Genomic DNA, 22,586 nt, shown 5'->3' with positions numbered 1-22,586 from the left:
GGTGAAGAAATGAGGAAGGTGGTGTGTTGGGTTAAGTAATAGCTCTTAGCACAGGAAAAAATCCCACAGCTCTAAACTGTATGCAGAGATCTCTGGGTCATGTGAATGATTTTTCCAAAGGAATTTTCTCTGGTATAACTGCATCACACATGAAAGTTGAGTGGTGGCATGGTTCTCTATTCACCTTTACTAAAAATGTAAAATCAGGGATAAATTAGGTCTTTAAAGGATCCCCAAATTGGAAATAAAGTGACCCCTTTTACTTACCTGGGGCTTCTACCCAGTCCCTGTAGTCTTGCAGTTCCCTTGCTGTCCTACCAGTCCTCTACCTTGATCTGCTGTGCAGCCCGTAAAGTGCACAACTTAGCTAGGCACACAATACTGCGCATGGGCTGTCCCGCCTTAGCTAAGGCACACACTAATGTGCATGTGCTGGCCCATACGTAGAACGCTCCTGGCAGTAGTGCATGACTTCGCTAAGTCCAGCATTTACCAGGCTGCACAGCGGATCAAGGAAGAGCACCAAGAGAACAGCGAGGGAACTATAAGACTACAGGGGGTGGAAAAATACCCTGGGAAGTAAAAGGGGACACTTTATTTTCAACTCGGATATCCTTTAAAGCCCCACTCTAGTAAAGCAGTCATACTACAGTACATCTGTTTGAAACTCTAGTGTAGAGCTTGTTTTTGTCTGTGTAGAAGCTACTAGATAAGCAGATGTCAAATAAATCATATTTAAAAGTACCTGGTCAAGAGTCAAGACAAAGGCGACTTCCTGCAGCACCGATTGTCATTGCAATAAGTTGCAGTTTTCTTAGAGAAATTCAGTCTGTACTTGTCAATATGCTGTTTGAACAGTAGGATGATAAAAACCAGGAAGGAGCCCCTCCCACAGGGACTGAAATTTACTACCTCAGCTAAGCTGATTCTATTCATCTGATCAAAAGTTTTAAAACCAGTTTCAGTAGTCTCATTCCACAGAACGTTTGTTAAACATGTAGATGGTGTTTTAGATTTGTGTCGGGAAATGGGCTTAAATAATAAATGCACAAAATACCCAGATCTTGGGAGGCTTTTTGTAATGCTACAGCCTGGTGGGCAGTGCTAGAATCTTAAAAGCAGACATTTTCGTGCTGGAATTCTCAAGAAACACGAGATGACAAATGGCGACTGGCATGTACCCAAGACTAAAATATCATCTCTGGATGAAATTATGCATTAACAGCTATGCTTAATATAAACACAGCCACTTGACAGAATTACACTTCATAAAGAATTGTGCAAACGGACAGACGAGGAAGCCTTAGAAAGATATCACATTAGGGTTCGCAGATGGGAGACTGCACTGTTCTTCACAGAGTGATTGCTCCATTGAAAGTTAATTAATTCACATACTGCAGCACATCAAACAGCTGATTGTAGAAGGCGTTACATATTCAAAAATACAGTTTTAAATTTATACTCCTCCGATCTCCATGGAAACCAGGAAACTGCAGATATGAATTCCTCAAAATAAAAGAAGCAAGTCACTGGAGGAAATACTGCTGAGAATGACTCACGGTGTCCACTGTGCAAGGATCATATGAAAACACGCAAGCAAAACAGCTTGTGAGGGTCATAGAATACGCAGAAAAGACTTTCACCCTCTTACTCAGAACAATGTTACTGTGTAATTAAGAGGGAGATCATTCAGGACATAATAGTGGCGTAATCTGCTCAGACGGGAGAGGTCAGGGGGCATAGGAACTCATTACTTGTACTGCTGACAGAAAGGTGGCACTGTGGACAAGTGAAATTTCTGGGAGCAGCCAGTTACTAAGAACAAGGAGATAGAAATGCTCAGGTAATGCTGTGGATTCCCAGGTAAGCATCTGGAAACAGAGGAAATATACCGACATGCATAGGTGAAATACAATAAAGATTTGGGAAAAAACACTTATATGAAGAAAGAATACTATCCTACACTAAGAACTAGAATATAAAAGAAAAAGAAAAGATATACGGTATGCTGCATCATTTCCCATTTTCTATGTGCATAACCCAGCTAGCGGTTTCAAAGATTTCACTAAATTTGTATGAGCCTTAGAATAAAAGTGTACACATACGCACACAATTAGAATCTCACTTAAAGGGTACATCAGATGGTGTAAAAAGGAAAAAAATTATACATATCTGGGGCTTTCTCCAGTACCCTCTAGGCTGATCGGCCCCTCGCTGTCTACTAAGGGCAACTTGATCCTCCACAGTTTGCCCCGGAAAATCCCCCAGTCAGGGCCAGTTGGCGCAGGCACAGTACTGCGCTGGTGCAGAATGCTCCAGGCCACAGGAGTGCAATGAGGGTGTAAGTGGCCAGGCCCTTCATGCGCACTACACCCCAGACTGAAGGATTTTCCAATGCAAATTGCGGAGTATCCAGGTGGGGCAGAAGGATGGAGAGGGACCGATCAGCCTGGAAAGGGCTGGAGGAAGCCCCATATATGTATATTTTTTTTTCCTTTTACACCATCTCAGGTTTACTTTAAGGATAGAGTTTGATCTGGCAGGTGACACAGAGAGAAGAGGGCTATACTGACTCGTCACTCTTTAATGCTAGAGTAACATGAACTGTTGCTATGGGGAGGGGGGGAGGGATGACAGCATGGCACACGATGAAGTGGCTTCCAGCAGGCTGCCTAAGGACGGGACACAATCTGCTTGGCCGTTAATTTTTTTTTAAAGGAACACTATTGATTAACATGTTTTTTGGGGGATTGAGAGAGTTCCTGAAGTGCTGGTAAATAATGATGTATACATTTCACTTGCTTATCTCTTGTTTACTGTATCAAATTTCTTTCACTCTTAACTGATGCCAAATATGACAGCAGAGTGAGCCATGAGGGGAGGGGGAATTCCCTCACACTACATCTATTAACCCTGTATGTGTGAGAAATTTCTCAGCAGCTGCAGTTGCCTGTGTCTTGTGTCTCTGAGCTGTAGGCAGAGAGCAGAGGAAGGGTAACTTGTTATAAACATTTATAATTGTATGTGAAACCTGACACCACAGCCTTTCATTCTTTTTTGCTTTCAGAGAAAAATACTCTGTAGTCTGATATGCAAAAAAACACTTGCTGTGCACTGAAGCAGACACCCATTTTGCAAATGATTTGTTACAATCGAGCTAAATCCTACACACAATAAATTAAAGCTTTTGCCTGATATTTAACATGAAAAGTAGGAAAATGTTTACACAGCTACTTAGACATTATTTGCACACTGTCATTTTAGAACACTTGGGTATTGATAGTATTCCTCTAAAGATCTGGCATGCCAGATTGTTAAACAACCTCAGAGGAGACCTATACACATGCTAGATTCTTAAGAATTTGAGATGGCTCCAATAAGCCGCCTCAGCTGAGCTCCCGAGTGTGTACATAGCTTAAAGGACAACTATAGGGAGAGGTATAAGGATGCTGCCATATTTATTCCTCCTTAAGCAATACCAGTTTCTTGGCAGCCCTGCTAATGTCTTGGATGCAATAGTGTCTGAATAACACCAGAAACAAGCATGCAGCTAATCTTGTCAGTTCCTACATTAGTGTTGGAAACACCTGATATGCTGCATGCCTGTTCAGGGTCTATGGCTAAAAGCATTAGAGAGAGGATCAGCAGGACAGCCAGGCAACTGGTATTGCACAAAAGGGAAAAAAAAACATGGCAGCCTCCCTACAGGTGTCCTTTAAAGGGAACCTTAACTGAGAGAGATATGGATGTATCCTTTTAAACAATACCAGTTGCCTGGCTTTCCTGCTGATCTTTTTGGCTGCAGTAGAGGCTGAATCACACACCTGAATCAAAAATGCAGCTAATCCAGTCTGACTTCAGTCAGCGCACCTGATCTGCATGCTTGTTGGGGGGCTGTGGCTAAAAGTATTAGAGACACAGGCTCAGCAGTAGAGTCAGGCAACTGGTATTATTTTAAAATGAAAAATCCATACCCACCCTTCATAGTTTAGGTTCCGTTTAAAGGAAACCAGAGATGGCCCCTCACAAAGATTTTTTTTACTTACCCGGGGTTTCCTCCAGCCCCACAAGCACGGATGTGTCCCTCGCCGTCTTCCGTTTAGCGGCAATCAGCCCCGGTATCTGGCTTGGTCACGTCAGTCGAGACTGACTATTACCACTAAACAGAGGACTATAGGAGGACGGCGAGGGACGCATCCTTGCTTATGGGGCTGGAGGAAGCCCCGTGTATGTAAAAAAAAAAGATCTTTGTGCGGGGCCTTCTCTGGTACACCTTAAACATCCCATTATTCTACTTTTCAAAGAGAATGGGAGTATAGTGTTCACTGTCCAATTAACACGAAACTGGATTGAATGAAATTGAACTAGTCTTTTTGTATCAAGACACCTACCTGTTCACAATATCTGTAGTGCAGAGTGATGTACAACACTCCACAACACCTCTTCCCCACCAGTGCCACTGCTCTCCCTTCCCTTTGTACTGTACAAAGCAGTTTAAATTGCAAGCAGTGCAGTGCAGAGCTGTAAAAAAAAAAACAATGTGTCCAGGAGGACACAGTGGGGTTGGGCTGCCTCATTCACTTTTTATGAATGGAGCCATATAGCTCCATACTCCAAGGATTGCAGTGGTGCTGAACGTTATGCACCAGTCAGCATTGAGCTGATCCTCTGCCTCTAAATTACTATTTTGTTGTAGCAAAACATTTTTACTGAAGAACCAGAAATAAAGGAGGAATGGGTTACACATGACAAGGAGTGAGTAATGAGTATTATTGCTAATAGTGTCACTGGTGGAGCGTCACAGAGTTGCCATGCTTCCTCCTTCCTGATGCTGGAAATACACATTTTTTTAGGCAGATAGATGGTTAGATAGATCATTTGACGTGTCTCCTCAGCATAAAGGAGGAAGCATCGGTGTCACGTGAAGCATGAAGTGTAACACAGCTCCGCGACTCTCTCCTCAAGTAATATAGCTGAAGTGCTTCGGATAGCATAATCCGGGTTTCCAAATAAGGAAATCCAGATATGAATAGCAACAATACTAATTAAAGGACAACTGAAGTGAGGTGGGTATGGAGGCTGCCAGATTTGTTTCCTTTTAAACAATACTAGTTGCCTGGCAGCCCTGCTGATCTGTTTGGCTGCAGTAGTATCTGAATTACACCAGAAACAAGCATACAGCTAATCTTGTCAGATCTGACAATGTCAGAAACACCTGATTTGCTACATGCTTATTCAGGGTCTATGGCTGAAAGTATTACAGGCAGAGAATCATCAGGATGTTAGGCAACTGGTATTGCTTAACCACCCTGGCGTTCTATTAAGATCGCCAGGGCAGCTGCGGGAGGGTTTTTTTTTAATAAAAAAAAACCGATTTCATGCAGCCAGCTGAAAGTTGGCTGCATGAAAGCCCACTAGAGGGCGCTCCTAACCCATATTTCTGATCGCCTCCGGCGATCCGCGGTAACAAGGAAGGCCGCGGCCTTCCTTGTTTCGTTTTGCTCGTCGCCATGGCGACGAGCGGAGTGACGTCATCCGACGTCAGCCGCCTCCGATCCAGCCCTCAGCGCTGGCCGGAACTGTTTGTTCCGGCTGCGCAGGGCTCGGGCGGCTGGGGGGACCCTCTTTCGCCGCTGCACGCGGCGGATCGCCGCGCTGCGGCGGCGATCAGGTAGCACACGCGGCTGGCAAAGTGCCGGCTGCATGTGCTGCTTTTTACAGCGAGCAAATCGGCCCAGCAGGGCCTGAGCGGCAGCCACCGGCGGTAATGGACGAGCTGAGCTCGTCCATACCGCTAAGGTGGTTAAGGACCAGGGGATTTTCTTCTGATCGGCGCTGCGTGGACTCTCCAGCCTGCAGCACCGATCAGGAAATAGCCAGAGCGATCAGACTTACCCACTTTTTTCCCCACTAGGGGATGTCCTCCTGGGGGGGGGGTCTGATCGCCGCCGGCTTGCTGCGCCTTGCAGGGGGGGGGGCTCTTCAACACGCCCCTCGGCAGCGTTTTCGGCGCTCTCTCCCTGTCCCTCCTCCTGTAAGCAGCGCAGGACGGATATCCGTCCTGCGCATTGTAGGATAGGCTTCAGCCTATCAAATGACGGCGATCCCTGGCCAATCAGAGGCCGGGGATCGCCGATCTGCTCTACGGCAGCGCCGTATGATGTAAACAGCGGGGATTTCTTCCCCACGTATTTACATTTTCCCTGCGAGCCGCGATCGGCGGCTCTCCGGCTGTTCATGGAGACACCCTCCGTGAACTGACATGGAAAGGCCGCTGGTCCTTAAGTGGTTAAACGGAAATAAATATGGCCGTTTCCTGATCTCTCGCCCTTCAGTTGAAATAAAATCAAAAACTAGCTTGAACGAAATAAAAAGTCTTACAGAATATTTGGTACTGGCCAAAATTATTATTATTTTTTTTTTTTTGCACCAATTCTAAAATTACAATCATTACGATAAATATATTGGCGCTACCCAAATATTTTTTTTTGCAAGTCACCATAATTCTACTTAGAATGATCTTTCCATTGCAATGTGCAACTAAAAAAAAAGCAAGTGATACAGCAGCATATGGGGAAGGCTTTGTGAGTTCACTTATGTTCCAACCATTAAGATATGATGTAATACATTTGTATACTGCACTGGAAGGGACATGATACGAAGGGATTTAAATATGCATCTGTGCTTGCACCACCTCTGGCGACTAAGCACTTAAGGGGGTTCTGTGGGGGTGTGTTGAAAATAAAAACAAACACTTACCTGGGGCTTCAATCAGCCCCCTGTAGCAATAATGTCCCACGCCGTCCTCCTTCGATCCGCTGTTCCCCGCCGCCAGCACTGGGCAATTATTGGTCTAACAAGACGAATAAAGCGCACTCACGCTCAGGTCATTGAAAGCTTACTGCACAGGCGCAGTGCGAAGTTTCCTTGTACTGCGCCTGCACAGTAAGCTTCTGATGACGCGCGCGGGAGCGAGCAGGCGTGCGGCCATGGGCGGCGTGGGACATTACTGCTACAGGGAGCTGATAGAAGCCCCAGGTAAGTGTCTGTTTTTATTTTCAACACCCCCCCACAGAACCCCTTTAACTACTTGCCGACTGCTCCACGCCAATTGGCATGAGCAGTGCGGCAGCCCCAGGACCGCTCCACGCCCATTACCGTGAACGGTCTTCTACGGGGCTAGCAGTAGATCGCGGCGCACGCTGCGTGCGCATCTCCTGCCCGGGGGCCTGAGCTCCACCCCGCCTTCAGTCTCCGTGCAGCGATCGCCGTCTATTAGGGCAGTAACAGTGCTGCGATCTAGGGCAGCACTGTACTGGGGACAGCCATGTGACACGGCTGTCCCCTCCAGAGTGTCGGCAGTGATCCGCTGTCATAGGCTGAAGCCTATGACAGTCGATCACAATGATTGGCCAGCGGGGGGAGGGTGGGCGGGGTATTCAAAAAGAAAAAAAAAATACACATTCTTATTTAAAAAATAATAACAATAATATTTATTTAAAAAAATAAACACTGGAGGGGATGATCAGACCCCACCAACAGGAAGCTCTGTTGGTGGGGGGAAAAGGGGGGTGGGGGTGGAATGCAGCTTGGCCTTAAAGCTGCACTGGCCCTATTAACAAAAAATGGCCTGGTCACTGGGAGGGGCACTGGGAGGGGGGGGGTTAATACCGCGGTCCTCAAGAGGTTAAAAGAGAATACTTGTATTTACAGTACCCCAAAAATTATTTTAAATTTCAGTGCAAGTGAAGACAGTACAGGTGTAGTTATCACAGAAAAGTACTTACTTTCTAGGCCTTCATCCCCACATGAACAGTATGGCAATGATAAGCTCTCCAATGAAGATGATGCAGTCAAGCCCTTTAGTAGGAGAAAAATGCACATAAAATATTTACAGAAGTCCACACCTAGATTTGCATCAGCTCAATCATTTGTTTTGTCCTGTTTACAGATTCATGGGGCTAGAAGTCAGTATCAGAATGGAGTAAGGATGAGGCGGAAACCACTTTAGGGAAAACAGAGAGACAACGGGAGCCCAATACATTATTAGTATCTTAAAAGTGTAATAGTATGAAGTATACTCACAAAAGGTGGGTTACAACAAAGGGCAACCAACAATAAGCAGGTGGAGAGATAAGGCCCGTCTCCACTCAGGCACGCCAGTTGTTGCTGGATGGGGGTGGTCGCACTCTTAAAAAAAGTAATTGGTACTAGGGGTAGCAAAGCCACTGTAGTCCAATAGCCCCCTAGTAGAGAGAGGAAGCACTGACACAACAGTGGTGAAGAGGCGCTAAATGGTAATAAAATGGTGTTAAATCCAACTAAAATAAAAAAATAGAGGTGGCTTAAACTCCAACCAAGAATTGAACTTTATCCCAATCAGTAGCTGATACCCCCTTGTACATGAGAAATAGAATGATTTTTACAAACAGACCATCAGGGGGCGCTGTGTGACTAATTTTGTGCTGAAACCCCTCCTACAAGAGGCTCTGAATACCGCGGTACTCTGGGCAAACTGCCACAATGTAACAATGTTCACAGACAGGAAATGGCTGTTTACAGCTGTCTAACAGCTAGAAACAGCTAAATAACCTGCCCACAGTAACAATGTCACCATGTAATAAATGTCAGAATGTGAATCTGGGAGAGGAAAGATTTTACAATGAGCAAACACTGACTAAATCATTTATACACAATTATTGTAAAAATGAAGCACTTTTTTTATTACATTATTTTCACTGGAGTTCCTCTTTAAATGACCGTAGAAAAACTGGATAGAGTAGATATTTACAGGTGCTCCAAGCTTTTGGCTATATAAACTCTGGCGGTTTACTTGGCCTGAGGAAGTGGGCTTGCAACCACATAAGGTGTTGCCTGTGCTAATAAATATCTACTCTATGCAGTTTTTCAAGGGTCATTTAAGAGGTAACCAGCTCTATTTTTCTATTTTATTTGGTTTCAACGCTATTTTATTACCATTGGGTGCCTCTTCACTCCTGTTGTGTCAGTATCAGAATGAATGTCCATGATTATTTTTTAAAAGTAATTCCCCAATGGCATCTTATTAAGATGGCTCGATAGATAATTTCCGACATGTCCCGCCCCATCGTTTCGACGCTCGATTCCGGATTGCAGTGAATGAAAAAAGATAAGAAAAACAAGCGGAAGATAAGAGAATTGACTGCGGAATCGAGCAGCGAAACGATCGAACGGGAGAATCGAGGTGGCAAAAACGAGCTGTGTATGCCCAGCATTACAGTTTTGTAATTTGATGTGCCTACTTTAAAGTAGAATTTCATGATTTATCTTTACTTTGGATTAAACTCCAAGTACTCCAAAATAGATTTTAGCATTTTCAAACAAGGTCCTGCGATCACGTACCACCTCCTCCCCTCCCTGGTACAAGAGAAGAAGAAGTGGCTGTCACTAGTATTAATGATACAGTATATGCCGGACAGTCAAATTGGAGAAGAGGGTAGCTAGCTATTTCGGTATACTTGACATTGTGATTTTACAGTGGTATGACAGTATAGAGGAAGGAGACTAAAAAAAAAAAAGAGGAGCATGGGTTAAAATGAGGCATAGATCATAGATTTGGAGGGTTTGGGCTAGGGGTAGTTAGCTTTCGATGTTAGGGATAGAAAGTTGTTAGGGATGGAATGTTGTGTGAGAAAGTTAGTGCGAGGCACCAGGAAGAAGTTAACATTAACGTGGTTAGAATTAGACATTAGGAAGGGAGGTTACAGTTAAGAAGAGGTTTTTTTTGCTTAGATTTAGCCAGGAAATGGGGAGTAGTGATATTACCACCAAAAATGGCATTACACAAATAAAGCACCCGAGTACGGGCAACCATATTGCTGTTTTTTAACACCCAAACCCAACAACCCCGAACCTGTATATGCCCAGAGTGAAAGCTTAATATACAGTAAATGTACTCCTGGAATTTCACTTTAAATAATACTATCTTTTAGAAAGTTACGGAAATTTTAAGATGATTTGATTCAACCGTCGGTTATATTTCAGTTTTTGGAGATATGCTACTGTTAAGCTTAATTGGACTAATTGAGAAGAGTACATCCAATCAACTCTTTCCAGTGACTACTTGCATTGCAACTAACTGGTGAACAATAAACCATTATCACTCATTTAAATACTGTTAAAAAAAAAAAATACTTGCTTTAGCTAAAGTGTGTAAATCTCTTTCTCGTAATGGTAAACCATGGAGCTCCAACACCTTTAACGAGTTTGACACACGCAAACATGCTGCAAGGGCTCTGCAAAGCTGAACAGTCATGTCCTTTGAGCGAATAGGGGGAATACGTCTCCGAAAGTGGACTCCATACTTGTCCAGATCTGCCGGTAAAAAAAAAAAAGTGTTACAAATGTTATGACCTAAAACAAAAGTATTTGTTGTTGAAACTCTGGCAGAACTTAAAACATAAAATAGCAGAACTACTGCCTATCTGAACCACATAATAATAGGGTTCAGCAACTGCAAAGTAGAAGCAACATTACAGTCAAATAATGCACATCTTAAAGAACAACTGTAACAAAAGGGATAAAGAGGCTGCTATATTTATTTTCTTTTAACCTGTAACGACAAAAAGTTCCCCTGGGGGGTACTCACCTCAGTAGGGGGAAGCCTCCGGATAGGCTTTCTCCTTCCTCCTGTGTCCAACGGCGGTCTCGCTCTGGCACTCCGAAAGGGAGGATGTAAATATTTGCCTTCCTGGCCCCAGAGCAGGCACAGTATCGGCTCTCCGCTCGGAGATAGGTGGAAATAGCCGATCACTGTCAGGCCGCTCTACTGCACAGGCGCAAGTCTCCTGCGCCTGCGTAGTGGAGCGGACCTGACGGAGATCGGCTATTTCCGCCTATCTCCGTGCGGAGAGCCGCAGCAGCGCCCCCGCTGGAGCTAGGGAAGGTAAATATAGCAAGCCTTGTCAGGCTTGTCGAGCATGGATTCCAGGAGACTTCGGGGGAGCCAGCGCTGGATTGCCTGCAGCTACAGCAGAGGGGGAAGCCTCATTGGGACCCTGAGACTTCCCCCTACCGATGAGAGTACTCCCCAGGGGAACTTTTTTTTTGTTACAGGTTCTCTTTAAAGTCATTGAGAATCGATAAGAAAAAAAAAAAAAAAAAAAAAAACAGGCAGATACTTACCTAAGGAGAGGGAAGGATCTGGGTCCTATAGAGCATTCCCACTTATCTCCCAGTCCCCTCTGTTAAGCGCTGGCTGTCCCGTTTGAATCCCCCATGGCGGGGGACTTCAGAAGTCTTCAAGAGCCGAGTCCTCCCAAAGACAGGCGGCTACATACTGCACATGCGCGAGTGCACGAGAGAGGGCGCTCACGCCTGCGCAGTATGGAGCATTTGGAAGCACTTGGGCTCCCGAAGACTCCCAATGCCTTCTTTGCAGCAAAGAGAGAGCAGTATTTGACCAAATTGGTCGAATACTGCTACCGGGGAGCCAGCGCTGGATCGGGGACCGAGATAGGAGTGGGAACACTCTATAGGACACAGAGCCTTCCCTCTCCTTAGGTAAGTATCGTGCTGATTTTTTTTTTAATCAATTCCCAATGACTAACAATACCAGTTGTCTGGTTATCCTGCTGATCCTCTGCCTCTAATACTTTTAGCCATAAACCCTGAACAAGCATGCAGCATATCAGGTTTATCTGACATTATTATCAGATCTGACAAGATTAGCTGCATGCTTGTTTCTGGAATCAGACACCACTGCAGCTAAATAGATCAGTAGGCTGCCAGGCAACTGGTATGGTTTATAAGGAAATAAATATGGCAGTCGCCATAAAACTCTCGTTACAGGTATCCTTTAACCCATATGAAGTGACTCTGCTTCCATTATCAAAAGGCAACCTTATTCAAAAATCAACAAGAATATTTAAAGGACAAATGACGTGAGAGGGATATTGAGGCTGCCATTATTATTTATTTTTTAACAATACCAGTTGTCTGGCTGTCCTGTTGATCTATTTGGCTGCAGTAGTGTCTAAATAACACTAGAAACAAGCATGAAGCTAATCTTGTTAGATCTGACAATAATGTCAGGTACACCTGATATGCTGCATGCTTGTTCACGGTCTATGGCTAAAAGTATTAGAGGCAGAGGATCAGCAGGACGGCCACGCAACTGGTATTGTTTAAAAGGAAATAAATATGGCAGCCTCCATATCCCTCGTTACAGCTGTGCTTTAAAACAAGGGACTGTGTATGCCGCGCGCACACACACACTTCCTGGGTTCTTAAGAGATGAAGGAAGGTGGCTGGGGTGTGTCTATAAGGGCTCTCACTATGAATATGGCCATAACAGAACAGGTTCACCCAATTGCTGCATCACAGTCTCTCCTGAGATACGCAGGGTCTACTCTTGCTCATTCCCGTAAGCCTGAAATGATCCTGGGGCGGTAGCCGTCTAAACACAATAGTTGTTCCTGTGATTCATGCTGTCCTCAGTTCTAAAACTAACAGTGGTGTAGGGGGCACAAAACTCTGCAGTGAAGTGATGTTTCTCTCCCAGAACATACTATATTTACCGTGGGAGGGGGTGGGAAGGAGACATGAACCAGGGGAACACATACACATACAGTACTTTCCTTGCATCTGCCATGTTTTTATACCTTAATGTTTACTAATGCACACTGCCATCTAATCTTGTTGACCAGAGCTGCAGAACATATTGTATCTGTGTTATGGGCGCTGCAATCTTGCGTTCTGCAAATTAAGAGAATGCCAATAACGCTTAAAGCACATCTGAAGGTAGAGTAATATGGAAGCTGACATTTATTTCCATTTAAGCAATGCAAATTGCCTGACTGTCCTGCAGATCATCTGCCTCTAATACTTTCAGCCATTGACCCTGAACAAGCATGCCGAGCAGGTGCTCTGACTGAAGTCTGACTAGATTAGCCACATGCTGGTCTAAGGTGTGTGATTCAGCCACTACTGCAGCCAAAGAGATCAGAAGGACCACCAGGCAACTGGTATTGCTTACAAGGAAATAAATATGGCAGCCACGATGTGGGTCTCACTTCAGGCGCACTTTAATACATTCCAAACCATTTACGTTTCTACCTCTTATCTCTCACCTTCCCTCTGCATGGGCTAATAGAAGTAAATGAAGAAGCCATGCTAATTCAGTAGACATCATAGTACCAGCTTCATTCTGCGGCTACCTCTGACAAGTGCAAAAATGCAGACATTCTTCACATTTGTAAGTCATCTGATCCCCACTCATGTTAGTTTTTATTGCGGTTTATTCACCATCTCTGAATCTCTGTCCTAGGCACAGGTGCCACCAGAACAGGAACGAAGAAGAAATCTCTCCAGCAGTGAGAATGCAATGTGAATGGCAGACATTTTTTCGCCAATGATCCATTTGCCACATGCAATCGGCAGATCTATTCATGTGCCTGAAGCAACAGATTGCTATCTTAAAGTGGACCTGAACCGAAGAAATACATAGAGAAATGCACCCTGTATGTATTTAGAGAGTCTAGCCTGTTTAATTCCCCCTCATCTTTGTCTATTTACAAGTTGTAATCTGATCTCTCCCCTGTGTCACATGACTGCCTATGGCAGATAAGGCCATTTGAAAGCAGAAACAGTGCAGGTTTATTTTAGGATTTGTATCAGCTGTAACAAAGAAATGTGTTTTATTTAAAAGGTTATTATGCTGTTGCGTATCTGTTGGAGCAGAGAGGACGTTCTGAGTTCAGGTCCACTTTAAGGTAATTAGTGGAGGCAATCAAAGTACTGATTGCCACTATAGATAGAATCAGATACTCCCTTTTTAAATATGGTAAATTTTAAGGTGTTATCTGATATTAAAAAATAGCAATCAAAGTGACAATCTGTTAGCACTATGTACGGCCGTTATTGGTTTTTCTTTTTTTGGATGGCTTTGGGTGTACGTTACTCATAACTATGGCTGCATAACGTCAACAGATGGCAGTGATCCAGTCATGTTTGGGTAGACATCTCCCAAACTTCAGGTACAACTGCACTGTGCTTAGCAAACATGTTCACACCTCAGTCAGCCACAGCTGTCAGCTACTTGTGTGGCCCCTAGAAGAGCAGGCTTGGTGAACTGGGCTTTATAGTGAGCCGGAAAAAAACCACATCAATGCAACCACAGTGTGTAGTAGTAATATACATGATCAGTGGTTACCTTAGATGAAAACTGATTGGCAGAATCACTGAGTTCCAGAAAATTGTGCTAAAGCATGATTTATAGTTAGTATAATTGCCTAGAGAAATGTGTCAAACTCAGTTGCGTAATGGGCCAAAAATCTAAAACTAAAACCCAGTCTTAGTCACGGGCCATATTGCTTGTTAAGATTTAGGTACCAGTCTCAAATAAAGTGGCATAACTATGGTTAACATGGGGGCAGAGTAACGCAGTGGAGCAGTTTAATATTGCCTGCCCCATCGCAGCTTCATCAGAAAAGGATCAAGATAAAATGTGACTCAAAGCATGATGCCTTCATTTCCCCAATAGTCTTTTTGGTAAGGTGTGTGTGTTAAGTTTTACCAGCTACGCGAGGTTTGGATCCCCAGAGGAGGGCCCCATGGTAATTTTGCTGAGGGGTCCCATGAGTTGCTCCAACAGAATATTTTAACCAAAAACACTGTCACCAGTGTACTTCTCTAAATGGGGAGGCAGCAGGCCCGGCCCACCCATGATGCCAAGAGAGGCATCTTCCTCAGGGCCCTGCATGGAGGTGAGCTGGAAGGGGTAGCAGCCAGGAAAGGGGGGGGGGGGCAGCGGGCACAGTGGTGGGGAGGGGGGTCTGACCCCCCCTCAACATTGCTGTGCCCGCTGGACCCCTTCCTGGCTGCTACCTATACTGGGGCAACTATACTACCTATACTCGGGCAACTATACAAGCTACCTATACTGGGACTACTATACTACCTATACTGGGGCAGCTACCTATACTGGGGGCAACTATACTAGCTACCTATACTGGGGCTACTATACTACCTATACTGGGGCAGCTACCTATACTGGGAGCAACTATAATAGTTACCTACACTGGGGCAACTATACTAGTTACCTACACTGGCAGCAACTATACTAGTTACCTACCTATACTGAGGGTGAGAATATTAGTGTACTGTGCGATCATTCCTCAGATAGCAAAAAGTCTAGAACCGTCCCTGGGAGGCAGTATGCTGTTATTTTCCTGCTTACAATGATGAACATCTGAAGCTCTGGAGGGCCACATAAAATAGCAAAGAGAGCCACATTCAACCCGCGGGCTTTGTGTTTGACACCTGGCCTAGAGTGTCAGAAGGAAGTTCCCCAGTGCGGGAGAAATCCCCTCTTGTTTCAACAATGCCTGTTGGTCTTTTAATGTGATGGGCAAGCTCACTGATCAATTGGAAAAGCTCAGTTCTCAAATCCAATTTGCATTATTACATATTTTCAAATCTGGAACCAACAAAGATGTAATCCTATAGGTTTCACTGAAGGTAAAAACCAGATGATATATTTTTCATCATACACTCAATTTCCATTACCATTAATTCAGGGTGTAGTTTATTGTTTTCTAGATCTCTTCTGTTTAAAGGGACAACTGAAGTGAGAGGGATATGGAGGCTGCCATATTTATTTCCTTTTAAGCAATACCAGTTGCCTTGCTATCCTGCTAATCCTCTGCCTCTAATACTTTTAGCTATAGAGCCTGAACAAACATGCAGCAGAAAAAGGGTTTCTGACATTACTGACAGATCTGACAAGATTAGCTGCATGCTTGTTTCTGTTGTTATTCAGACACTACTGCAGCCATCTAGATAAGAAGGGCTGCCAGGCAACAAACTATTGTATAAAAGGAAATAAATCTGGCAGCCTTCATACTCTTCTCACTTCAGTTGTCCTTTAACTGACTGTCTATATATCTTATCTAAAGTTTAGATAGTTTACACAGCAAATCTAGCTGCAAACAGCTTTAAAGAGACACTGAAGCGGAAAAAAAAAATATGATATAATGAATTGGTTGTGTACTATGAATAATTACTAGAAGATTAGCAGCAAAGAAAATATTCTCATACTTTTATTTTCAGGTATATAGTGTTTTTTCTAACATTGCATTATTCTATAATATGTGCAGATTACACAACACTCAGAATTCAAAATGATTCTTTCAGAGCAGTCTGTGAAGTAATGACATCTCCTCTGGCAGAGGAAAAGTAAATAGTCCAGGAACAGTTGAGATAATAAAAGTCAGATAACAGCCCTCTCCACGACTAACTTAGTCGGAGAGCTTAATGGCTTGTTTGCATAGAGATAACAACTGGAGTTTCTCAACTCTTCCTGTACTGGAAACAATTACACTGATGTATCTGATCTTAATGTTTTATTTCTTAGCTGTACTACACATACAAATCATAATATCATAATTTTTTTTTCGCTTCAGTGTCTATTTAACAATTTCATGTTTATTTATTCCTGCGATACAATGATAGCGGCCATGTTTTGTTTGTCGCATTACACACAAGCAAGCTGCAACTGCATCTTCAGCCCTCAGCTCACTCCCCTCTCCTGCTCCCTCCTCCCCTCTGCCTCTGAAATCTCTGGCTAGTAGCCTCCTCCTCCTGCCCAGACTGAGCTCCAATAAGCCCTTGCTACATGGAGTGCCAAGGCACTTTGAGCTGTGGGTTTGTTTAGTTTATAGGGAATTAGAGTATTAAAACAAAACAAAAAAAAAATAAGTATTTGGCTTGAGGAATGCCCTATAAACTATATGTAAGGAACACAATTATGCAATGAGTAAAAGTTTATCTTGGATCCACTTTAAAAGGAACCCGAGGTGAAAGACACATGGAGGCTGCCATATATTTTTCTTTTGAAACAATACCAGTTCCCCGACAGCTTCAGTAAAGTCTGAATCACACACCTGAAACAAGCATCTGATTTGCATGCTTGTTCAGGATCTGTGGCTAAAAGTATAAGAGGCAGAGGATCAGCAGGACAGCCAGGCAATGTGAATTGTTTAAAAGGAAATAAATATGTCAATATGTCAGCCTCCATATGTCTCCCACCACAGGTTCCCTTCAGCAAGCAAAATACCGCCTGAACTAGTTCCTGGTGTACATGTACCACACTGGTTAAGAAAGAGTCTGTAGTTTAACAGAGCACAACTCTGATCAGTGATGTATTCGGTGCTGGCTGGAATTGAATTATACCATACTACAATAAATTAACATTCCAAACATGCAGATAACCTGCCAGGCTATTCATATAATAGATTATTGAAGATAATATTATGCTAAGCAAAAGATGACCTTTCTCCTGACCTGACTCTCCAAGTCCCGGCTGATGGCAACTTTTTATAGACACACTTGTCAGACTTTTATTAATCTTTAGAGTATTCAGAATAGGACGCCAGTCAGCTAATCGGATCCGATCTGCATTAAAACCGAGGGCATCTCGTCGTAAATTGGCCATTACAGCCTGCAGCGGTACAGAATCTTGTAAGACGCACAAGTATTCATAATAAGACTTGAAGTCCACAGCCCCTTGGCGGCGTATCTGAACAGAGTCAATCATTTTTAACTATAGTTCTCTGGAAAAGAATGAAAAAGAAAACATAAGCAGAAGTTACATCCAGCATGGTCTCTTATTTTAATATTTTTATGAATACATTCGTTTTTTATGAAGTACACAACAGTCAGTGATTAAGTCACTCAAAGTAACATGTAAACAATAGTTTAGTCAGACGTGAAAAGAAAGGGTTTTTTTTTCCCCCATGTCTAGGAATTTTTACTTTCAAAGTACCACTTAAACACAGCTGCTTACAATGTGTGCATGTAAAGCTTAGTGCTCATCACCCAACGGGTCCAGCGTCGTCCCCTTGACAACAAGCGTTTAGGGACGCCTCTTCCTGCGCGCAACATCACAATGACGTCAAGCAACTGCGGTACTTTGTGTGGAGTCGCCGGGGATCTTAAAGATTCGCCGTGACTGTCGTTATTGGCATACGTCACTAAACGTGAGATTCGCATGATAACGCACATGTACCCATGTCGTGAGATTGCGGAAATTACTGGTCATCGCTCAAAAAAAACAATAAAAAATAAACGCTGGTCAGAAAAAACGATTAATCACAGGGAAAATCACGTGGTGGGTACAGGCTATAATGAAGGCGCAGGGAAACTTGGGTGCATGGTAAAGCCGGAGTTTAGTATCCTGTCCCGCCCCCTCTCTGTACAATCCTGAGTTCTCACCCCCCTATAAGGGCTATAATAGGCCCCATTTGCATAGTTATTTACTGGATGTACCCTGACCACTGACCTGGCAGATCCTACAGATCAGAGAGATGCTGACTTGCTCCATCCCGCCCCCTTCACTGTGCTGACCAGCCCAGTGCACAGTTTGAATGGGAGAGAGGCAGCTGGCATCGTTATGAGAAGCAGGACAGCTTGGGGAGGCCAGAAGAAGGAGACAGGCCTGGAACCCACTATCAGTGCTTTTCTAAGCACTTGTGATTTGAAAAGCTGTTGCTAATGTAATGCTATGTGTGTGATCCCACAGAAGATTTTTTTAAAATCCCCCTTAGCATTGCATTAGCAAGTGCATTTCAAGTCACAAGCGCTTAGAAAAGAGCTGTTAGGCCTAGTGCACACCAAAAACCGCTAGCAGATCCGCAAAACGCTAGCAATTTTTGAAGCGTTTTTTCTTATTATGAAGCGTTTTGCGGTGCATTTTTTTGTGTAGCAGATTACAGATATTGTTACAGTAAAGCTGTTACTGAACAGCTACTGTAACACAAATGCCTGGAAAACCACTCTAATCTGGCGTTTTTATCAAGCGTTTTGCGTTTTTCCTATACTTAACATTGGAGGCAGAAACGCCTCCAAAATAAAAAAAAAATGCTGCAACCTGGGAGTATGCGTTTCTGCAAAACGCCTACCGCTTTGGTGTGCACCAGCCGATTGAAATACATTATCCAAGCGTTTCCTCACCCACAAGCATCCCTAAAAACGCTACCAAAACCGCTCGGTGTGCACTAGGCCTCAGTGGGTTCCAGGCCAGAGAACTCAACTGCAGTGCTGATCCGTGATGCAAACCCTGCAGGAATAGGGTAAGTCTGCCAGCTGCTGGAGACCCACTAGCCTGTGTGTTCTTGCTGTGGTGTAATTAGGAGTCTAAACACACTATTTTTGACCATTGAGAAGGATAAATTAAAATGTAACTTTTAATATAAATTGCTTTAAAATTTATCCTCCTCAAAAGGTCGAAAATAGTGTTTAGTACAAGCTTAGGCTATTGAGAGTGATGATGGGGTGCAGAGAGAGAGGGGCGACTGTCACAGCAGATCATGATGTTACTTACCACCTAGCGAGGTGGCAACGCAGCAAACTATGTCCCTTCAGTAAGAGTCAGTCACTTGGGTAATTTTAATGGTCTGCTGCATTGCCACCTCACCAGCCATCATGCAGGGAAGGAACACACTGGTCACAGAGGTAAGTGGCATGGTCTACTGCAACGTCACTTCACCAGGTGTCACCCAGGGGAGTAGTGTGCCAGCCAAACCGGTCAGTGGCATGGTCTACTGCAACATCACTTCACCAGGTGTCACCCAGGGGAGGAGTGTGCCAGCCAAACCGGTCAGTGGCATGGTCTACTGCATCATCACCTCACCAGGTGTCACCCAGGGGAGGAGTGTACCAGCCAAACCGGTCAGTGGCATGGTCTACTGCAACGTCACGTCACCAGGTGTCACCCAGGGGAGGAGTGTGCCAGCCAAACCAGTCAGTGGCATGGTCTACTGTATCGTCACTTCACCAGGTGTCACCCAGGGGAGGAGTGTGCCAGCCAAACCGGTCAGTGGCATGGTCTACTGCAATGTCACGTCACCACGTGTCACCCAGGGGAGGAGTGTGCCAGCCAAACCGGCCAGTGGCATGGTCTACAGCATCGTCACCTCACCATGTGTCACCCAGGGGAGGAGTGTGCCAGCCAAACCGGTCAGTGGCAAGGTCTACAGCATCATCCCCTCAGCAGGTGTCATCCAGGGGGCTGTGGATGGCGCGCACCAGTTGTTTAGCAATCATTATTAAACGGGTGGGCTTTTTGACTGGTTGACTATAAAGTGACAAATCTGTATAAAAGCAGCAATCATCCTTTATAAATAGAGAGGACTGCAAAATAGGGATATTTCTACGGAAACAATGCATGGTCTTTCGAGCCTGAATTACTGCAAAACTAAACCTATCAGTTTCAATTGAATCTGGTAGTATGGATAGTGATACATAAGAACACAAGCATAATGCTTACAGACAACGGAGGCATAATAATATTGTTTACATAGTAAATGTATAAATACATATATAGTAGTACATATAGATAAATGCGGTAGGACAGTGATTACCATCTGTCGCCTGAACAATCCCGCCCCCCACCGTATTTCAAAACTAAAACCTGCATCTGCCAATAAACAGTGATGTGTTATATGTGATCAGTCCTTTAATAAATAAGAGCGGGGCAGATCAGCAGTAAGATCATACTTACATATGCCAGTGCAAGCTGATGCAGAAGAGGCCGGGTACCTGTACCAGCAGTAGAAGCTGCTCCCTTGTTCAGCAGCACCGCCTTGTCTGTCTATCTCCCTCTGGCTTCCTCCATAGCGTGCTGTGTTCCCTTGGTTTCCAAACGGTCTGCAGACAGAGGACCGCCCTGTCCCCATACGATTTCCTGCTCTCCTCCCCCTGACCTGTCTTCCTCTTCCTCACTCTGACTCCAGTGAGTGAGCCAGAGCCAGCCAGGCGTTCTACAGTAGTTTCCAACTTCTTCACTTCCTCCTCGTGGTGTCATGCTGCTTGATCTATACTGTGTATCAGCTCTGTTGTTGCAGCCACAGTCCTGTGTGCCATAATATGAGGATAATACACTCACCCAGCGCTGGCTATTCCAACAAAGCATCCCTGAATAATAGGCTGGATCCTCATTGTCCTCTATTATATGTGCAACGCCTAGCAAACTGACCTATAAGGCTCGGGTTAAAAAAGCAATTAGAGGGTGGGCAAGCTGGTAAATGTACACAGCATGAAGCAGAACAGAGGCTTGCCTTGTTTGCAGAGTCCATAGAAAAATAATATGTCTGTTCTCCCACTGCCAATGTTATAATCACTCCATTTGCACTGCTAGGTAAGGTATTGCACAGCTAGATAAGGTATACAGGTTGAAAAGTTTTCGACAGTCCCTAAACTCCAGGAGGGCTGCTTTCAGCTTGTGTGGGAAACTGTCAGGGACCGAAGTCCTATTACTGGCTAGTAATCTCTGATCATGTCCCTACTGCAATACAGATAAGCTCTATGCTCCATCTCAGGCTATACTCAGTCTCTCTCCCTCATTCACCTTTGGTTCCCTGTTCCCTAATAATGCTGGCTGTCTGTGTCTTGTCATACAGGAAAGATATGCAGCGTCAGGTGTGAAAGCCAAAATGAAAGTTGTCCATGGACTTTTATTTTACTTTGGTTAAAGCAAAGTTTCGCCTTTGCGTCAAAACGCAGGAAATGGGCGCTAGTGTGAAAGCCGTTAATAAAAGTGCAGTGCTGCTGAGGCAAATATCTTCTTCGCTCTCAGTTTTTCTCCTCTTCACTGCCTCTCCCTTTTTTTTCTCCTGTCATTTTCTACTTTGCCCCCCCATCTTACCCTCACAATTTAATCACCCCAATCTTGTTATTAGTAACCCTAACCTTAAAGCTGGCCATACATGCATCGATTTTTACCGACAGATTGTTTAACTATGATCGAATCTGCTGGTTATCAACCAGTGACATTGATCATAATTTTGATTAATCCGTACAAAAATGTATCCCCAGATTAGACTACTACCAAACGGTAAATTTTGGTCAATTGGACACAGCGGTGGAGTGGCGGTAGTTCGACGGCCCGTAGCATTGCACTGTATCAAACAGTGCAATGCTGCAGTCAGTGGCGTAGCTACAGACCTCTGGGCCCCGATGCGGAATTTGGACACGGACCTTCCCACCTCTCATTAAATAGCCAAGAGTAGGTGTCTCCAGTATAGGTAACTAGGAACAGATGACCCAGTACAGATAGCCAGGGACAGGTGCTTCAGTACAGATAGCCAGGGATAGGTGCCTCAGTATAGATAGCCAGGGATAGGTGCCTCAGTACAGATAGCCAGGGATAGGTGCCTCAGTACAGATAGCCAGGGATAGGTGCCTCAGTACAGATAGCCAGGGATAGGTGCCTCAGTACAGATAGCCAGGGATAGGTGCCTCAGTACAGATAGCCAGGGATAGGTGCTTCAGTACAGATAGCCAGGGATAGGTGCCTCAGTATAGATGGCCAGGGATAGATGCCTCAGTACAGATAGCCAGGGATAGGTGCCTCAGTACAGATAGCCAGGGATAGGTGCCTCAGTACAGATAGCCAGGGATAGGTGCCTCAGTACAGATAGCCAGGGATAGATGCCTCAGTACAGATAGCCAGGGATAGGTGCCTCAGTACAGATAGCCAGGGATAGGTGCCTCAGTACAGATAGCCAGGGATAGGTGTCTCAGTACAGATAGCCAGGGATAGGTGCCTC

At 44.5% G+C, this 22,586-nt stretch overlaps 1 protein-coding gene across 2 annotated transcripts in view; it reads right to left on the bottom strand.

The window, feature by feature from the left end:
• The window catches only part of CEP78 (centrosomal protein 78), a 70,155-nt gene extending 49,460 nt beyond the window's left edge, over window positions 1–20,695 (bottom strand). The window contains exons 1-4 of one of the 2 annotated variants that reach the window (XM_068236727.1): window positions 20,540–20,695; window positions 17,311–17,591; window positions 10,178–10,353; window positions 7,788–7,860 (exon numbers count right to left, since the gene is read on the bottom strand). In XM_068236727.1, the coding sequence (XP_068092828.1) occupies window positions 7,788–7,860; window positions 10,178–10,353; window positions 17,311–17,575 (514 nt within the window). In that variant the 5' untranslated portion in view covers window positions 17,576–17,591; window positions 20,540–20,695. The remainder of the gene's footprint in view (window positions 1–7,787; window positions 7,861–10,177; window positions 10,354–17,310; window positions 17,592–20,539) is intronic. The other variant, XM_068236735.1, reaches the window with a different exon arrangement.
• Between the last annotated feature and the right edge of the window lie 1,891 nt (window positions 20,696–22,586).

The sequence above is a fragment of the Hyperolius riggenbachi genome, chromosome 1 (assembly GCF_040937935.1).
Source record: "Hyperolius riggenbachi isolate aHypRig1 chromosome 1, aHypRig1.pri, whole genome shotgun sequence".
In the NCBI taxonomy this organism is placed as follows: domain Eukaryota; kingdom Metazoa; phylum Chordata; class Amphibia; order Anura; family Hyperoliidae; genus Hyperolius; species Hyperolius riggenbachi.
This window is presented reverse-complemented; position numbering and strand designations above follow the sequence as displayed.